Source organism: Oncorhynchus mykiss, chromosome 7 (assembly GCF_013265735.2).
Source record: "Oncorhynchus mykiss isolate Arlee chromosome 7, USDA_OmykA_1.1, whole genome shotgun sequence".
Taxonomy (NCBI): Eukaryota; Metazoa; Chordata; class Actinopteri; order Salmoniformes; family Salmonidae; genus Oncorhynchus; species Oncorhynchus mykiss.
In genome coordinates this window covers 80,578,947-80,598,331 of record NC_048571.1, presented here as the reverse complement: position 1 = coordinate 80,598,331, position 19,385 = coordinate 80,578,947, and the positions used below count along the sequence as shown (strand labels likewise).

The following is a 19,385-nucleotide window of genomic DNA, read 5'->3' as shown; positions in this document are numbered from 1 at the left end:
CACAGTGTTAGAATGACAGTGTATCAATTTCCACTTCCCTAATCTCTTTCCCCACAGTGTTAGAATGACAGTGTATCAATTTCTACTTCCCTAATTTCTTTCCCCACAGTGTTAGAATGACAGTGTATCAATTTCTGAGACATTCCCTTTCTCTTGAATTTGAGCAACCTCAATCCTTTCGATAAGAGCTTCTTTGTGCATAATAAAACCCTTCTGTCCCTAGTTAGTTAACATGAGGAATCATGGCATTTCAAGGTCATGTAACTCCATGATGTATCTGGGTAGGTTTGATTTAACATCTTGTATAAGCTGATGTCTAGACATATATTTGTCCTTCACTGGGTCAACACTGTTAATTCCTAGTGCTTCTGAGATGACATTTCTGAGAGGCAGTACAGAGATAATGTTTTGGCTGTCACACCCCTCATCTGTCCTAGATTTAAAAAAGGTTCTGAAAGCACATCTGTTTCAATACATGCCTGAGATGACTGTAACTGAAATAAGCCCAAGCTCTGGGCCAGTTCTATTCTTAGCTACTGTAATACTGAGAGAAGTCACCACTGTATTTCATAATCACCTTATTACTTTTAGACTAAAATGGATATATCTATATCTCCTATGACTGAAATTGCATTACAACTGCACTTCCTGGTGCCCAGCACATTATGATTCTTGTTCATTCCAGGATACAGAAAATATAGTAGTTTAATGTATTTTTCCCTATCTGTACAGATAGGAATAAAGGTAAACAACAGTAGTGATAGTGGAGTATCAGCCAGTAGCTGTATAGCCTTGTCCTCTCCTTAAGTTAGGGCTAGGCGTCATGCTAGTGGGACAACTTTCGGTGAAACTGTAGGGAGCGCAAATCAAATAAATAATCATACAAATTATGGATATTAAACATTTAGGTTCATACAAGTATCTTATATCGGTTGAAAGCTTAAAGTCTTGTTAATATAACTGCACTGTCCAATTTACAGTAGCCATTACAGCCAAAGCATGCCATGCGATTGTTTGAGGACGGTGCCCCACATCAAAATATTATTCCACTGGCACATGTCTCAAAAATTCACAAATAGCGATTAAATATGAACTTGCGTTTTGAAAATCTTCCTCTGATTTGTCATCCATAGTGTTCCAGCTATAACATGTTTTGTCGTTTTGTTATATAAAATCCTTCTTTTATATCCCAAAAAGTCTGTTTTGTTGGCGCCATCGATTTGAGTAATCCACACTCGTTCAACGGGCAGAGAATGTAATCCGAAAATCTAGCGCTTAACTTTGTTTCAACAAGTCAAAATAAATGTCTATTTACTCCTCAGATACCCTAAAATGTAATCAAACTATAGTATTTCTTACGGAAATAAGTATGTTCAAAAGGAAACCGATTTTAGCAGGTGCGTCATGTCTTCATTTCGCACCCAAACACGAATTTCCAAAACTCTGTCCCTGCACTCATATTTCTCATTCGTTTTGGAAGTTACAAGCCTGAAACCTGAAACATAGACTGCTGACGCCCTGTGTAAGCCATAGGAATGGCATCCTGGGAGCCAGAATTCAGAATGCTCCTATACTTTCCATTGTAAGAGCATGGTCTCTCTCAAAAAAATAAATTGTATGAGACTATTGAGACTAGTCTCGTACATTATACATACATTATTTTAACATTTCTACAGGGCCTGCGCATCAGGCAGTTTACTTTGGGCACGTCAGTCAGGCGGAAATTGAGAAAAAAGGAAGTTAATAGCATTGTCCTCCCATTAGGTTATTTCATCCATTGTCCTCCTCAATGTTTTAGGTTACCAGCCACCACTGACCTACACAGACACCAGAAGGAAGGAGAGTAGTTATAGTGGTGTATCCCTTGTCCTCTGAATTACTTCCTTCCTGATTCAGCTTCAATTATTTTTATGAGTTTGAACAGTATCCATAACAGCATTACATTTAATTATAGGCTAATGTACGTTTATTATACTGTACCTGCTACTAAACCAGCTCTCTGCTACTCTTCTGTTGTACAAACCACTAAGCATCATATAGAAGAAGAATTAAGACATAAGTCATGGTAGAAAAGCAGATGGAGCCAGGAAAAAGACTAAGGCTGGCATCCTAAACCAAACCATATTCCTTATACAGGCCTATAGTGCTCTGGCCAAAGGAAGTGCCCTATATAGGGAATTGGATGTCTCACTGCTCAAAAGACCATGAATAATTCTGATAGTTCAAAGTTGAACAGGATTGCTGTTATAAGGACAGGTCTATATATAGATTATGTGATGGATGTGGAAAGACTCCTGTCTGTAAGATACCTGTCTTGTATGTCACTAATGGCCCCGGAGGAGATGGCTGCCGTTTTACGGGCTCCTAACCAATTCTGCTATTGTGTGTGTTTTTTTTGTGTTATTTGTAATTTATTTGTACACAATGTTTCTGCCACCGTCTCTTATGACCGAAAAGAGCTTCTGGATATCAGGACAGCAATTACTCACCTCGTATTGGACAAAGATTTTTCTTTAATGAGTCGGACGTGAAGGATTTACACTTCAGACACTGGACGAGGCCCATTTGCATGAAGAAGAGACAGAGATATTGGGGATGTAGGTCAGGGTGCTTTGTAAGGATCCGACGGCATGTCGGTAATCCGCCTATACAATCAGTCCTATAAGCCAACTTGTAATCATTGGATAATAAAATGGATGAGCTCAGATGTAATATCTTATGTTACACAGAGTCGTGGCTGAACGACGACATGGATAACATACATCTGGTGGGGTTTTCAATGCATCAGCAAGAGAGAATAGTTGCCTCCGGTAAGACAAGGGGTGGCGGTCTATGTCTATTTGTCAATAACAGCTGGTGCACAAAATCTAATATTAATAATGAAGTCATGAGGTTTTGCTCATCTGAGATAGAGTATCTCATGATAAGCTGTAAACCACACGATTTACCAAAGTTTACCAAAGAGTTTTCATCTATATTTTCATAGCTTTCCATTTACCACAACAAACCAATGCCGGCACTAAGTCCGCACTCAACGAGCTGTATAAGGCCATGAGCAATCAAGAAAATGCTCATTCAGAGGCAGCGCTGCTAGTGGCCGGTGACTTTAATGCAGGGAAACTTAAATCTGTGTTACCTCATTCTACCAGCATGTTACATGTGCAACCAGGGGAGAAAAAAACTCTAGACCACCTTTATTCCACACACAGAGGCACGTACAAAGCTCTCCCTCTACCTCCATTTGGCAAATTTGACTCTATCTCTATTCTCCTGATTCCGGCTTACAAACACAAACTAAAGCAGGAAGTACCAGTGACTCGCTCAATACGGAAGTGGTCAGATGACGCAGATGCTAAGCTACAGGACTGTTTTGCAAGCACAGACTGGAATAAGTTCCGGGATTCTTCCGATGCCATTCAGGAGTACACCACATTAGTCAATGGCTTCATCGATGCATCGATGACGTCGTCCCCACAGTGACCGTACGTACATACCCCAAACAGAAGCTATGGTTTACAGGCAACATCTGCACTGAGCTAAAGGGTAGAGTTGCCGCTTTCAAGGAGCGGGACTCTAACCCGGAAGCTTATAAGAAATCCCGCTATGCCCTCCAACGAACCATCAAACAGGCAAAGCGTCAATACAGGATTAAGATTGAATCCTACAACACCAGCTCTGATGCTCGTCGGATGTGGCAGGGCTTTGCAAACTATTACGGACTACAAAGGGAAGCAGCGAGCTGCCCAGTGACACATTCCCACCAGACAAGCTAAATGACTTCTAAGGTCGCTTCGAGGCAAGCAACACCGAAGCATGCATGAGAGCACCAACTTCTCCGGACAACTGTGTTATCACACACTTTGTAGCCGATGTGAGTAAGACCTTAAAACAGGTTAACATTCACAAGGCCGCCGCGCCAGACAGATTACCAGGACATGTACTTCAAGCATGCGCTGACCAACTGGCAAATGTCTTCACTGACATTTTCAACCTGTCCCTGACCGAGCCTGTAATACCAACATGTTTTAAGCAGACCATCATAGTCCCTGTGCCCAAGAACAACATGGTAACTTGCCTAAATGACTACCGACCTGTAGCACTCATGTCTGTAGGCATGAAGTGTCTTGAAAGGCTGGTCATGTCTCACATAAACACCATTATCCCAGAAACCTTAGACCTACCCCAATTTTCATACCGCCCCAACAGATCCACGGATGATGCCATCTCTATTGCACTCCACAATGCCCTTTCCCACCTCGACAAAAATAACACCTATGTGAGAATGCTATTCATTGACTACAGCACAGCTTTCAACACCATAGTGCCCTCACTAAGCTAAGGACCCTCTGACTGAACACCTCCCTCTGCAGCTGGATCCTGGACTTCCTCAGTCCCCCCCTGTACTCTCTGTTCACCCATGACTGCATGTTCAAGCACGACTCCAACACCATCATTAAGTTAGCTGATGACACAACAGTGGTAGGCCTGATCACCGACAACAATGAGACATCCAATAGGGAGGAGGTCAGAGGCCTGGAAGTATGGTGCCAGGGTAACAACCTCTCCCTCAACTTGATCAAGACAAAGGAGATGATCGTGGACTACAGGAAAAGGAGGGTCGGGCACACCCCCATTCTCATCGACAAGGCTGTAGTGGACCAGGTTGAGAGCTTCAAGTTCCTTGATGTCCACATCAACAAATTATCATGGTCCAAACACACCAAGACAGTCGTGAAGAGGGCACGACAACACCTATACCCCCTCAGGAGACTTGGAGATTTGGCATGGGTCCTCAAATCCTCAAAAGTTGTACAGCTGCACCATCGAGAGCACTGGTTGCATCACCGCCTGGTATGTCAACTGATCGGACTCTGTCCACAAGGCACTACAGAGGGTACATCACTGGGGCCAAGCTTCCTTCCATTTAGGACCTCTATACCAGGTGGTGTCAGAGCAAGGCCCTAAAAATTGCCAAAGACTCCAGCCACCCTAGTCATAGACTGTTATCTCTGCTACTAGGCGGCAAGTGGTACCGGAGTGCCAAGTCTAGGTCAAAAAGGCTTCTTAACAGCTTCTACCCTCAAGCCATAAGACTCCTGAACAGCTAATCAAATGGCCACCTGGTCTATTTGTATTGACCCCCCCCCCCCCCCCCCCTCAATTTTTACGCTGCTGCTTCTCTCTGTTTATTATCTATGCATAGACACTTTACCTTTAACTACATGTACATACTGCTTCAATTACCTCGACTAACCCCAACACGTTGACTCTGCACCGGTACCCCCTGTATATTGCCTGGCTACTGTTATAATATTGTTGCTCTTTAATTATTAGTTATTTTTTCAAAATTTTTCTTCCTTTTTTTGGTTTTTTACTTCAGTTCATTTTTGTAAGTACTTTCTTAACACCAATTTTTCTGAAAACTGCGTTGTTGGTTAAGGGCTTGTAAGTAAGCATTTCACTGTAAAGTCTACACCTGTTGTATTCAGTGCTTGTGACAAATAACGTTTATTTTATTTGATACAACATGGGAACATTAGATTAAAAACGTCAGGACATAGATGGATCGTCTTTTGTTATACCGGGAGCAATATTGCGTATGAATCCGAGAGAGGAGTATGGTGCTCCATGTGAATCAGCCCGTTCGATTCATTCTATTGTTACTCTGGTCGATCCATCAGAAGAGCTGGAATCTCTTCATATTTGACACTTCTTTTACAGAAGCAACAATAACAGAATCTATGGCTTTCTCTCTTTCCTTCTCAATTTGTGAGTTATGCAGTGTTGAATGTGAAGGAGAAATAGCTGAAAGGAAAACGGGATGATTAAGGCTCTGGGGGCAGTGGTGTGTGTGTGTGTGTGTGTGTGTGTGTGTGTGTGTGTGTGTGTGTGTGTGTGTGTGTGTGTGTGTGTGTGTCGATGAGAGCCGCTACGAGGGCTTGGTATGGTATTAATACAGCGTTTCCCAAACTCGGTCCCGAGGCCCCCCTAGGTGTACGTTTAGATTTTTGCACTAGCACTTCACAGCTGACTCAAATAATTATTTGAATTGTTATTTGAATCAGGTGTGTAGTGCTAGGACAAACACTAAAATGTGCACCCCCTGGGGTTACCAGGACTATGGTATGGAATTAAGTTATGGTATGGTATGCTTTAAGGTATGGTAGGGTAAGATATGGTAAGGTATTATGGTATGGTATAGTATGGCAAGATATGTTATGGTATTATGGTATGATATGATATAGTATGGTATTAACGTATAGTATGGTAAGATATGGTATGGTATTAAGGTATGGCATTGAGGTATTGTATGGTAAGATATGGTATGGTGTTGAGATATAGTATGGTAAGATATGGTATGGTATGGTATGGTATTGCGGTATGGTATGGTAAGATATGGTATGGTATGGAATTGAGGAATGGTATGGTAAGATATGGTATGATATTGAAGTAAGGTATGTTAAGATATGGTAATATTGTGAAGTATTGCATGGTAAGATATGGTATGGAATTGAGGTATGGTATGGTATTGAGGTATGGTATGGTAAGATCAAATCAAATCAAATGTATTTATATAGCCCTTCGTACATCAGCTGATATCTCAAAGTGCTATACAGAAACCCAGCCTAAAACTCCAAACAGCAAGCAATGCAGGTGTTGAAGCATGTTGGCTAGGAAAAACTCCCTAGAAAGGCCAAAACCTAGGAAGAAACCTAGAGAGGAACCAGGCTATGAGGGGTGGCCAGTCCTCTTCTGGCTGTGCCGGGTGGAGATTATAACAGAACATGGCCAAGATGTTCAAATGTTCATAAATGACCAGCATGGTCAAATAATAGGTCAGGGACAGGTAGCACGTCCGGTGAACAGGTCAGGATTCCATAGCCGCAGGCAGAACAGTTTAAACTGGAGCAGCAGCACGGCCAGTTGGACTGGAGACAGCAATGAGTCATCATGCCAGGTAGTCCTGAGGCATGGTCCTCCGAGAGAGAGAAAGAAAGAGAGAAAGAGAGAATTAGAGAGAGGATACTTAAATTCACACAGGACACCGGATAAGACAGGAGAAGTACTCCAGATATAACAAACTGAACCTAGCCCCCCGACACATAAACTACTGAAGCATAAATACTGGAGAATGAGACAGATACCCCCGGACAGGGCCAAACAGGAAGGATATAACCCCACCCACTTTGCCAAAGCACAGCCCCCACACCACTAGAGGGATATCTTCAACCACCAACTTACCATCCTGAGACAAGGCCGAGTATAGCCCACAAAGATCTCTGCCACGCACAACCCAAGGGGGGGGCGCCAACCCAGACAGGGAGATCACATCAGTGACTCAACCCACTCAAGTGACGCACCCCTCCTAGGGACGGCATGAAAGAGCACCAGTAAGCCAGTGACTCAGCCCCTGTAATAGGGTTAGAGGCAGAGAATCCCAGTGGAGAGAGGGGAACCGGCCAGGCAGAGACAGCAAGGGCGGTTCATTGCTCCAGAGCCTTGCTCCAGTAGACTACTTAGTGGTCCACGAGTGTTCAAGATGGCAGCATGTCATGTCGTTTGTCTGTGACTAGTACATTTTAACCTACTAATAACCTATTTATTTATGGTTGAGTAACTTCCTGGTTGTGTAGTGCAAACTAATTTGTTTTTGCTGGTGTAAAGATCAACTCGGCACTTCATTACTTGAAGTTGACCAAAGTAACCCTATCTCTAGCTGGCCTGAGTTCCTCCTTCGTCTGCTGAGTGTCTTGTCCAAGCTGCTCCTTTTTGCTCTTCGCCTGGCTGTCAGTGGCAGCTCAAAAATCCCCAACCCGTTCTCTCAATCGACCTCAACACCCAATCTACTCACACGCGCAAACACTCACATTCAGACTCATACATACATGCTGCCCCTCTCTCCCCTTACCTTCCTTGGCCTTTATTTTTTAGATTTATCAGAGAAAATGAAAATTTTTGTGGTATTGTTTTGTGCACTGAAAACGAACATTGCCACTGGGTGAGTACATCTGACAATGTGCTCTCCGGTCCATTAGACATTTTGTCTGCAGGAACTGGCTCTTTTTCACTCGGTCCACTCGTCCAAGTGCCGATGCACTTGTGGCATGATGTGAACAGTACGAATTTGTGTCACTACCAAAGTCTAATGGGTTTAAATGACTGTTTTGTATTGTGTAGAAACTCACTTGTAGAATTCGCTTGCAGTAGGTCTCTTAAAAAAGAGAAGCCGTGCAAGGTTATTAAACAGAGGTCTTTTGTTGATATCAGGTTACGTGCAACCTAACCCTGGCCCTGATATTCAATGTCTTCAAACCCCCTCTGATTTTAAATCTAGATCGGGCTTTGGCATTTTTCATTTAAATGTACGCAGCATGTTGTCAAAAATGGATGGGGTTAGGAATTGGGGTAAATCAACTGATGCTGATGTAATTGTGTTTTCTGAAACCTGGCTCAGCAAGTCTGTTTTTGATAAGGATATTTGTACAAGTGGTTACAATGTTTATCGTACTGATCGAGTTAAGAAAGGTGGGGGTGTGGCTAAATATGTAAAAACTAAATTCCCTGTAAGTGTGTCAAAGTCTGAAACTATTTGTAAACAGTTAGAATTTCTTGCAATATTGAGAAACCTGAATTTTGAGGTTTCAAAGGGTCTCTCTATAACTGTGATTGGCTGTTATAGACCCTCCTCTGCTCTCTATAACTGTGATTGGCTGTTATAGACCCTCCTCTGCTCTCGGTGATGTATTTTCTTCTCTGATGAACCTTATGTCTAAACATCTTTACAATGAAATGATCTTGATTGTCACGTTCTGACCTTTATTTCCTTTGTTTTGTATTGATTTCGTATGGTCAGGGCATGAGTTGGGTGGGCAGTCTATGTTTGTTTTTCTAGGTTTTGGGTATTTCTATGTTTCGGCCTAGTATGGTTCTCAATCAGAGGCAGGTGTCATTAGTTGTCTCTGATTGAGAATCATACTTAGGTAGCCTGGGTTTCACTGTGTGTTTGTGGGTGATTGTTCCTGTCTTTGTTGTCACCAGATAGGGCTGTTTAGGTTTTCTCACATTTATTGTTTTGATAGTTTATTCATGTATAGTTTTCTTCATTAAAAAACATGAATAACAACCATGCTGCATTTTGGTCCGCTTCTCCTTCACCTAAGGAAAACCGTTACATTGATTGGTGATCTCAACTGGTGTTGGTTAAAGCCAGTGTCTGATGATTTAAATATGTTTGTAATTCTATGAATCTTACCTAGTTGATTAACTCACCCACTCGCCCAAAACTTAAATGCCCCCCAAAATAGCCCCTGTTTGATTTGATATTGACAAATGTTCCACATAAATATTCTGCGGTTTATGTTTTTTGTAATGATTTAAGTGACCATTGTGCTGTTGTTGCTGTTAGAAAGGTTCCAAAGACAAACCCACGTTTTATACGTAAGAGACATTTGAACAGTTTTAATGAGCAGACTTTCCTTCATGATTTGTTTTATTTTGACTGGAGCAGATTGAGTTTAGCCCTGATGTGGAAACTGCCTGGAAATTCTTTCATGATGGTTTTTTCCCAAATAGTAAACAAACATGCCCCATTCCACAGGTTCAGGGTTAATGGGCGGGATAATCCATTTTCTTCTGAGCTGTCTTGTATTATTCACGGACGTAATCTAGCCTGGGCTAAAGCAAGGCAATCATGTTATGTTGCTGATTGGCTTATTTTTTAGGCTGCTACAAAACAAGTGTTCTTCTCTTCTCAGGAAGGCCAAGTCTGAATATTTTATGTCTGTTACCACTGATAACCTGAATGACCCTAGAAAGTTTTGGAAGGCTATTAAGTCTATGTCTGGTATCAGTAATGTTAATGAATTACTGTCATGTGTATTGAAGGACTTTGTTGCTATATATGACAAAACTGAAATGCTGAATTGTTTCAATGAGCACTTTGTATCATCTGGTAGGCTTTTTGATTCAGTGTCCTCTGTCTCTGTACAACCCCGTGTGGATGAACCAGTGAGAGCTGGTCAAACTTTGAGCTTTTTGCCATTCTCAGTGCAGGTGGTACATAAAGCCCTGAAATCCTTAGATCAGAGAAAGCCTGCAGGTCCTGATCTTTTGGATCCCTGCTTTTTAAATTTGGCAGCTGATTTCATGAACCACTTACATTTCTGTTCAATCTAATCCTCGAATGTAATGAAATTCCAAAGAATTTTGTCCGACTACTTTTAAAAGTAGTTTCAACTATTTTAAATAATTATAGGCCAATCTCAAAGCTGTCACCCCTGGTGAAAATACTCGAAACCCTTGTGAGTGAACAGCTAAAAGAGTTTTTATATACTAACTCTATTTTATCAATGTACCAATCAGGCTTCAGGAAGAAGCATAGCACAATTACAGCAGCCATGAAGGTTTTAAATGATATCACTGAAGCACTTGACAAAAAACAGCACTGTCTCACTTTTTATTGATCTCTCTAAGGCTTTTGATACAGTTGATCATGCTATACTAAGGCAGAGATTGTCGTGTGTAGGTCTTTCGGAACATGCAGTTACATGGTTTGCTAACTATCTGTCTGATAGTACTGTTATTTACTGTTGTGCCTCGTCTCTTACAAAAGCTTTCCAGAACTTACAAACTGCTTTTTATACTGTTCAACATACCTTGTGTCAATTGAAGCTTATCCTCAATACTGACAAATCTAAACTAATGGTGTTTTCTAAAGCAAGAAATAGACCTCTGAACTTTTCACCTATTATTACCTGTCAGGGCAATGAGATTGAGACTGTAACCTCATATAAATATCTTGGAATTTTAATTGATGACGGCCTCTATTTTAAATTGCATATTCAACAATTTACAAAACAATTGAAGCTGAAATTGGCATTTTATTTTAGGAATAAGACCTGTTTTTATTTTGAAGCCAGAGGAGCCTTGTATCAGCTACATTTATGCCTTTACTAGACTATGGGGATATTTTATTTATGAATGCTTGAATTTGGTAAATGGGTTTTTATGTACTCATCAACAAAATACTTTTAAACTGGAAGAACTTGCCTCGATTGGTATTTATAAATCATTTATGAATGATCTTGAGACTGATTCCCTGACCTGTCAATGTTTTTAATTTGCTGTTTTATCATTTTGTTGTACTCTTGTGAATTCTATGTTTTTAATTTTCTGTTTTATAATTGTGTTTTATACTCCTGTGAATTCTATGTTTTTAATTTTCTGTTCTATAATTGTGTTTTATACTCCTGTGAATTCTATGTTTTTAATTTTCTGTTTTATAATTGTGTTTTATACTCCTGTGAATTCTATGGTTTTAATTTGCTGTTTTATAATTGTGTTTTATACTCCTGTGAATTCTATGTTTTTAATTTTCTGTTTTATAATTGTGTTTTATACTCCTGTGAATTCTATGGTTTTAATTTGCTGTTTTATAATTGTGTTTTATACTCCTGTGAATTCTATGATTTTAATTTTCTGTTTTATAATTGTGTTTTATACTCCTGTGAATTCTATGGTTTTTACTAGATTACTTGTAGTTTTTCATGTTGTCTGTCTGTAATTGTGTAATGACTTGGTGCTGCCTATCTTGGCCAGGACGCTTTTGAAAAAGAGATTTCAAATCTCAAATAAAATGGTAGTTAACCCCAAATGGCTTTGTAAATAAAAGTATACTGGTGACTGAGGTATTGTATGGTAAGATATGGTATGGTATTGAGGTATGGTAAGATATGGTATGGTGTTGAGGTATAGTATGATAAGATATGGTATGGTGTTGAGGTATGGTATGGTAAGATATGGTATTGGTATTGAGGTATGGTATGGTAAGGTATGGTAAGATATGGTATGGTATGGTATGATAATGAGGTATAGCATGGTAAGATAGGTATTGGTATTGAGGTATGGTATGGTATGGTATGGTAGGGTATGGTAAGATATGGTATGGTATTGCGGTATGGTATGGTAGGGTATGGTAAGATATGGTGTGGTATTGAGGTATGGTATGGTAAGATATGGTATGGTATTGAGGTATGGTATGGTACGGTAAGACATGGTATGGTATTGAGGTATGGTATGGTAGGGTATGGTAAGATATGGTATGGTATTGAGGTATGGTATGGTAGGGTATGGTAAGATATGTTATGGTATTGAGGTATGTTGTGGTATTGAGGTATGGTAGGGTATGGTAAGATATGGTATGGTATTGAGGTATGGTATGGTAGGGTATGGTAAGATATGGTAAGGTATCGCGGTATGGTATAGTAAGTATGAAATAATGTGTGTGTGTAGCATAAGATATGGTACACACACACACACACACACACACACACACACACACACACACACACACACGCAAACACAAATGCAAGGGAACACGCACACACAGGTAAATATAATCACACAGTGCACACGCTATAAACACACACACACACACACACACACAAACACACACACACACACACACACACACACACACACACACACACACACACACACACACACACACACACATGCTGGATAAATATAAATAAAATGAGTAGGAATAGGGGGAGGGTTGGAGGGCTGGAGGGAAACCTGAGGAGAGCGGTACTGGAGTGGCTCTTCAGCTACGAGGTGGGTGAACATGAAAAGGTATTGACACAAGCAAACAAAAGAAAGAAACCTTTTTAATATCCTCGAAAGACAGGATATGAGGTGAGCAATGTTCCTGTAAAAGTGAAAACAACACTGACCACACAATCAACCAGTGTGGCCCGAGTGGGCCCCAGTGGGACACTTCTAACAGCAATAATAAGACATGGGTTTAATACTGCACTTTTCAAGGACCCAAATATGCTTTCATAGTCTCTGGTGTGAAATATAGACCAAAAGAAAGACAAATGTTGCTTCTTATACACAGTCTTTCTCTGGCTGTGTGAGAATGGGAATGAATCCTCTTTCGGTCTGCATACCCAATTAGCAGTGTGTCATCAAGGAGATAATGTTGAGGTATCTCCCTCAATAACGTCAAGAGAAAACTGGAGGTCAGTCTGATGAACCAAACTACTCAGTAATCTCCTCCATATAGCCTCACTCTCTCTCACACATTCACATGCACACATGTGCACACACATTTAAACAAACCATTTTTACTGATCAATTAATTTATATATTTTTAAATAGTAAGTTTTGTTACAAACCTTGTTTGTGGTGTGGTTTTCATTTCAGCCCTTGGGCTTCCAACCACACCTGCACATCGTTTAAATGTGTTGTTGTTTATCACTTGTTTTCTTTGGTGCAAAAACAAACATTGACTACTGAGCAGGAGTGTGTCATTCAAGGAGATAACATTGACTAATGAGCAGTGCATCATCAAAGAGATAACATTGACTAATGAGCAGTGTGTCATTAAAGGAGATAACGTTGACTAATGAGCAGTGTGTCATTCAAGGAGATAACGTTGACTAATGAGCAGTGCATCATCAAAGAGATAACATTGACTAATGAGCAGTGTGTCATTAAAGGAGATAACATTGACTAATGAGCAGTGTCATTCAAGGAGATAACATTGACTAATGAGCAGTGTCATTCAAGGAGATAACGTTGACTAATGAGCAGTGTGTCATTCAAAGAGATAACGTTGACTAATGAGCAGTGTGTCATTCAATGAGATAACGTTGACTAATGAGCAGTGCGTCATCAAAGAGATAACATTGACTAGTGAGCATGAGTGTGTCATTCAATTACATAACGTTGACTAATGAGCAGTGTGTCATTCAAGGTGATAACATTGACTAATGAGCAGTGTATTATGAAGGAGATAACATTGGCTAGTGAGCAACAGTCTGTCATCAAGGAGGTAACATTGACTAATGAGCAGTGTATTACGAAGGAGATAACATTGGCTAGTGAGCAACAGTGTGTCATCAAGGAGATAACATTGACTAGTGAGCAGTACGTCATCAAGGAGATGACATTGACTCCCATAATGAGTCCCTATTAAATAAACCCTTATCGTTAACTAAGAAAGCAGAGCAAGACTCTCATTAGGTAAGCATTTTCTTCAGTAGTAACATGTGCATTTCAAAGGTTTTCAGAGGCTGTGTTTACACAGGCTGCCCCAATTATGATCTTTTCCCACTAATTGGTCTTTTGACCCAATCGGATCAGCTCTTTCGCCAATAAAAACATCAGGATTGGGCTGCCTGTGTGAACTCAGCCTCCGTTTCATGTTTCTGCGTGTAGACTGTTTCGCATGCCAACCGAGGTTGGGTTAGGAGTTTTGCTACTGTGTTGTTCTATGAATTCCATCTTGTCTTCCTTACATATAGGCTATACTTAAATCAGAGAAAAATAGTGATAAACAGCAGGTGAAGAAGCTCTCTGTCACGGTTCTCTTGTTGTGAAGGAGAGTCGGACCAAAATGCGGCGTGTAGATTACGATTCATGTTTAATGAAGCAACACACTAAACACAAACACTACCAAAACAATAAACGGAACGAAAACCGAAACAGCCTATACTTGTGTAAACCAACACAGAACAAGGACATCAGGACACTAAGGACAATCACCCACAAAACCCAACACCAAACAGGCTACCTAAATATGGTTCCCAATCAGAGACAATGACAAACACCTGCCTCTGATTGAGAACCATATCAGGCCAAACATAGAACTAGACAAACTAGACATGTAACATAGAATGCCCACTCAGCTCACACCCTGACAAACCAAAACATAGAAACATACAAAGCAAAACATGGTCAGGGTGTGACACTCTCCTAACTCTGCCTCTAAAATGATCATTATGGTGCTCACTGTTTTAGTCACTCCAGTACAATATACACATAAATAACAGTGTGTGGGATACTGTAAACAGAAAGCCAACTAGACTGTTTTGTAATTGCAGATTTCAGCATTTAGAAACAACAGTAGGATTGGACCTCACTTGTCTTTCGTCCTTACTCAGCAAGGCTGTCAGCTACAGCTCAGAACTGCTGGTGTGTGTGTAAGTGTGTGTGTCTGTGCAACTGAGGGAGTTGAAGATGAGGTCAGCTGTTTGTGTGGGTGCAATACTGTTGTTGGACTCTTTTTTTTTTAACCCCACCACACATCTGAATTCTATCTCTAAGCAAACACCACCACCACAAAATCTTGTGTTTTTCTTGGTTTCTTAATTTACTTTTTTTTCGATTTCTTGAATACTGATGTCAGTTCTGTCTGTTTCTCTCCAGATCAGAAGACGTCGGCCCACCCCTGCTACTCTGGTGGCTTCCAGTGACCAGTCTTCTCCAGGTAATTAAATAGCATCTTATTCACTTTAATACATGGGCCTACTCTAGTGTCCATTTTTGTGTAGAACTGAAATGTGTCTTCTGTCCTTCTTCAGTCGAATGGTCCGCTGGCAGCAGATCAATCAATCAAACGTATTTTATAAAGCCCTTTAACATTAGCAGTAATCACAAAGTAAAAAGGACTCAGCGTAAAACTCCATAGAGCAGCAATGCAGAGGCGGACACACAGTGAAGCAATTTATTATGTATTATAATCTAGTTATATTATACCTCCCCTACCCTCCTCCCTTTATATTATACCTCCCCTACCCTCCTCCCTTTATATTATACCTCCCCTACCCTCCTACCTTTATATTATACCTCCCCTACCCTCCTACCTTTATATTATACCTCCCCTACCCTCCTTCCTTTATATTATACCTCCCCTACCCTCCTCCCTTTATATTATATCTCCCCTACCCTCCTACCTTTATATTATACCTCCCCTACCCTCCTTCCTTTATATTATACCTCCCCTACCCTCCTACCTTTATATTATACCTCCCCTACCCTCCTACCTTTATATTACACCTCCCCTACCCTCCTTCCTTTATATTATACCTCCCCTACCCTCCTACCTTTATATTATACCTCCCCTACCCTCCTTCCTTTATATTATACCTCCCCTACCCTCCTCCCTTTATATTATACCTCCCCTACCCTCCTTCCTTTATATTATACCTCCCCTACCCTCCTCCCTTTATATTATACCTCCCCTACCCTCCTTCCTTTATATTATACCTCCCCTACCCTCCTCCCTTTATATTATACCTCCCCTACCCTCCTTCCTTTATATTATACCTCCCCTACCCTCCTACCTTTATATTATACCTCCCCTACCCTCCTACCTTTATATTATACCTCCCCTACCCTCCTCCCTTTATATTATACCTCCCCTACCCTCCTTCCTTTATATTATACCTCCGCTACCCTCCTACCTTTATATTATACCTCCCCTACCCTCCTACCTTTATATTATACCTCCCCTACCCTCCTTCCTTTATATTATACCTCCCCTACCCTCCTCCCTTTATATTATACCTCCCCTACCCTCCTCCCTTTATATTATACCTCCCCTACCCTACAGTCCTACCTTTATATTATACCTCCCCTACCCTCCTCCCTTTATATTATACCTCCCCTACCCTCCTCCCTTTATATTATACCTCCCCTACCCTCCTTCCTTTATATTATACCTCCCCTACCCTCCTTCCTTTATATTATACCTCCCCTACCCTCCTACCTTTATATTATACCTCCCCTACCCTCCTACCTTTATATTATACCTCCCCTACCCTCCTTCCTTTATATTATACCTCCCCTACCCTCCTCCCTTTATATTATACCTCCCCTACCCTCCTCCCTTTATATTATACCTCCCCTACCCTACACTCCTACCTTTATATTATACCTCCCCTACCCTCCTCCCTTTATATTATACCTCCCCTACCCTCCTCCCTTTATATTATACCTCCCCTACCCTCCTTCCTTTATATTATACCTCCCCTACCCTCCTACCTTTATATTATACCTCCCCTACCCTCCTACCTTTATATTATACCTCCCCTACCCTCCTACCTTTATATTATACCTCCCCTACCCTCCTTCCTTTATATTATACCTCCCCTACCCTCCTCCCTTTATATTATACCTCCCCTACCCTCCTACCTTTATATTATACCTCCCCTACCCTCCTCCCTTTATATTATACCTCCCCTACCCTCCTATCTTTATATTATACCTCCCCTACCCTCCTACCTTTATATTATACCTCCCCTACCCTCCTACCTTTATATTATACCTCCCCTACCCTCCTTCCTTTATATTATACCTACCCTACCCTCCTCCCTTTATATTATACCTCCCCTACCCTCCTCCCTTTATATTATACCTCCCCTACCCTACCCTCCTACCTTTATATTATACCTCCCCTACCCTCCTTCCTTTATATTATACCTCCCCTACCCTCCTCCCTTTATATTATACCTCCCCTACCCTCCTACCTTCATATTATACCTCCCCTACCCTCCTCCCTTTATATTATACCTCCCCTACCCTCCTACCTTTATATTATACCTCCCCTACCCTCCTACCTTTATATTATACCTCCCCTACCCTACCCTCCTCCCTTTATATTATACCTCCCCTACCCTCCTCCCTTTATATTATACCTCCCCTACCCTCCTACCTTCATATTATACCTCCCCTAACCTCCTCCCTTTATATTATACCTCCCCTACCCTCCTCCCTTTATATTATACCTCCCCTACCCTCCTTCCTTTATATTATACCTCACCTACCCTCCTTCCTTTATATTATACCTCCCCTACCCTCCTCCCTTTATATTATACCTCCCCTACCCTCCTCCCTTTATATTATACCTCCCCTACCATCCTACCTTTATATTATACCTCCCCTACCCTCCTACCTTTATATTATACCTCCCCTACCCTCCTCCCTTTATATTATACCTCCCCTACCCTCCTACCTTTATATTATACCTCCCCTACCCTCCTCCCTTTATATTATACCTCCCCTACCCTCCTCCCTTTATATTATACCTCCCCTACCCTCCTACCTTTATATTATACCTCCCCTACCCTCCTCCCTTTATATTATACCTCCCTTACCCTCCTACCTTTATGTTATACCTCCCCTACCCTCCTACCTTTATATTATACCTCCCCTACCCTCCTCCCTTTATATTATACCTCCCCTACCCTCCTACCTTTATATTATACCTCCCTTACCCTCCTTCCTTTATATTATACCTCCCCTACCCTCCCCCCTTTATATTATACCTCCCCTACCCTACCCTCCTACCTTTATATTATACCTCCCCTACCCTACCCTCCTACCTTTATATTATACCTCCCCTACCCTCCTCCCTTTATATTATACCTCCCCTACCCTCCTACCTTTATATTATACCTCCCTTACCCTCCTTCCTTTATATTATACCTCCCCTACCCTCCTACCTTTATATTATACCTCCCCTACCCTCCTCCCTTTATATTATACCTCCCTTACCCTCCTTCCTTTATATTATACCTCCCCTACCCTCCTCCCTTTATATTATACCTCCCCTACCCTCCTCCCTTTATATTATACCGCCCCTACCCTCCTACCTTTATATTATACCTCCCCTACCATCCTACCTTTATATTATACCTCCCCTACCCTACCCTCCTAACTTTATATCATACCTCCCCTACCCTCCTTCCTTTATATTATACCTCCCCTACCCTCCTACCTTTATATCATACCTACCCTACCCTCCTAACTTTATATCATACCTCCCCTACCCTCCTTCCTTTATATTATACCTCCCCTACCCTCCTACCTTTATATTATACCTCCCCTACCCTCCTCCCTTTATATTATACCTCCCCTACCCTCCTCCCTTTATATTATACCTCCCCTCCCCTCCTACCTTCATATTATACCTCCCCTACCCTCCTACCTTTATATTATACCTCCCCTACCCTCCTCCCTTTATATTATACCTCCCCTACCCTCCTCCCTTTATATTATACCTCCCCTACCCTCCTACCTTTATATTATACCTCCCCTACCCTCCTCCCTTTATATTATACCTCCCCTACCCTCCTCCCTTTATATTATACCTCCCCTACCCTCATACCTTTATATTATACCTCACCTACCCTCCTACCTTTATATTATACCTCCCCTACCCTCCTTCCTTTATATTATACCTCCCCTACCCTCCTACCTTTATATTATACCTCACCTACCCTCCTACCTTTATATTATACCTCACCTACCCTCCTACCTTTATATTATACCTCACCTACCCTCCTACCTTTATATTATACCTCCCCTACCCTCCTACCTTTATATCATACCTCCCCTACCCTCCTTCCTTTATATTATACCTCACCTACCCTCCTACCTTTATATTATACCTCACCTACCCTCCTACCTTTATATTATACCTCCCCTACCCTCCTACCTTTATATTATACCTCCCCTACCCTCCTCCCTTTATATTATACCTCCCCTACCCTCCTCCCTTTATATTATACCTCCCCTACCCTATCGTCCTACCT

At 41.3% G+C, this 19,385-nt stretch overlaps 1 protein-coding gene across 2 annotated transcripts in view; it reads left to right on the top strand.

The window, feature by feature from the left end:
- Positions 1-19,385, top strand: part of LOC110528589 (protein phosphatase 1 regulatory subunit 1A) — a 54,223-nt gene that overhangs the window by 14,455 nt on the left and 20,383 nt on the right. For both annotated transcript variants that reach the window (XM_021610718.2, XM_021610719.2), the window contains exon 2: positions 15,217-15,277. In XM_021610718.2, the coding sequence (XP_021466393.2) occupies positions 15,217-15,277 (61 nt within the window). The remainder of the gene's footprint in view (positions 1-15,216; positions 15,278-19,385) is intronic.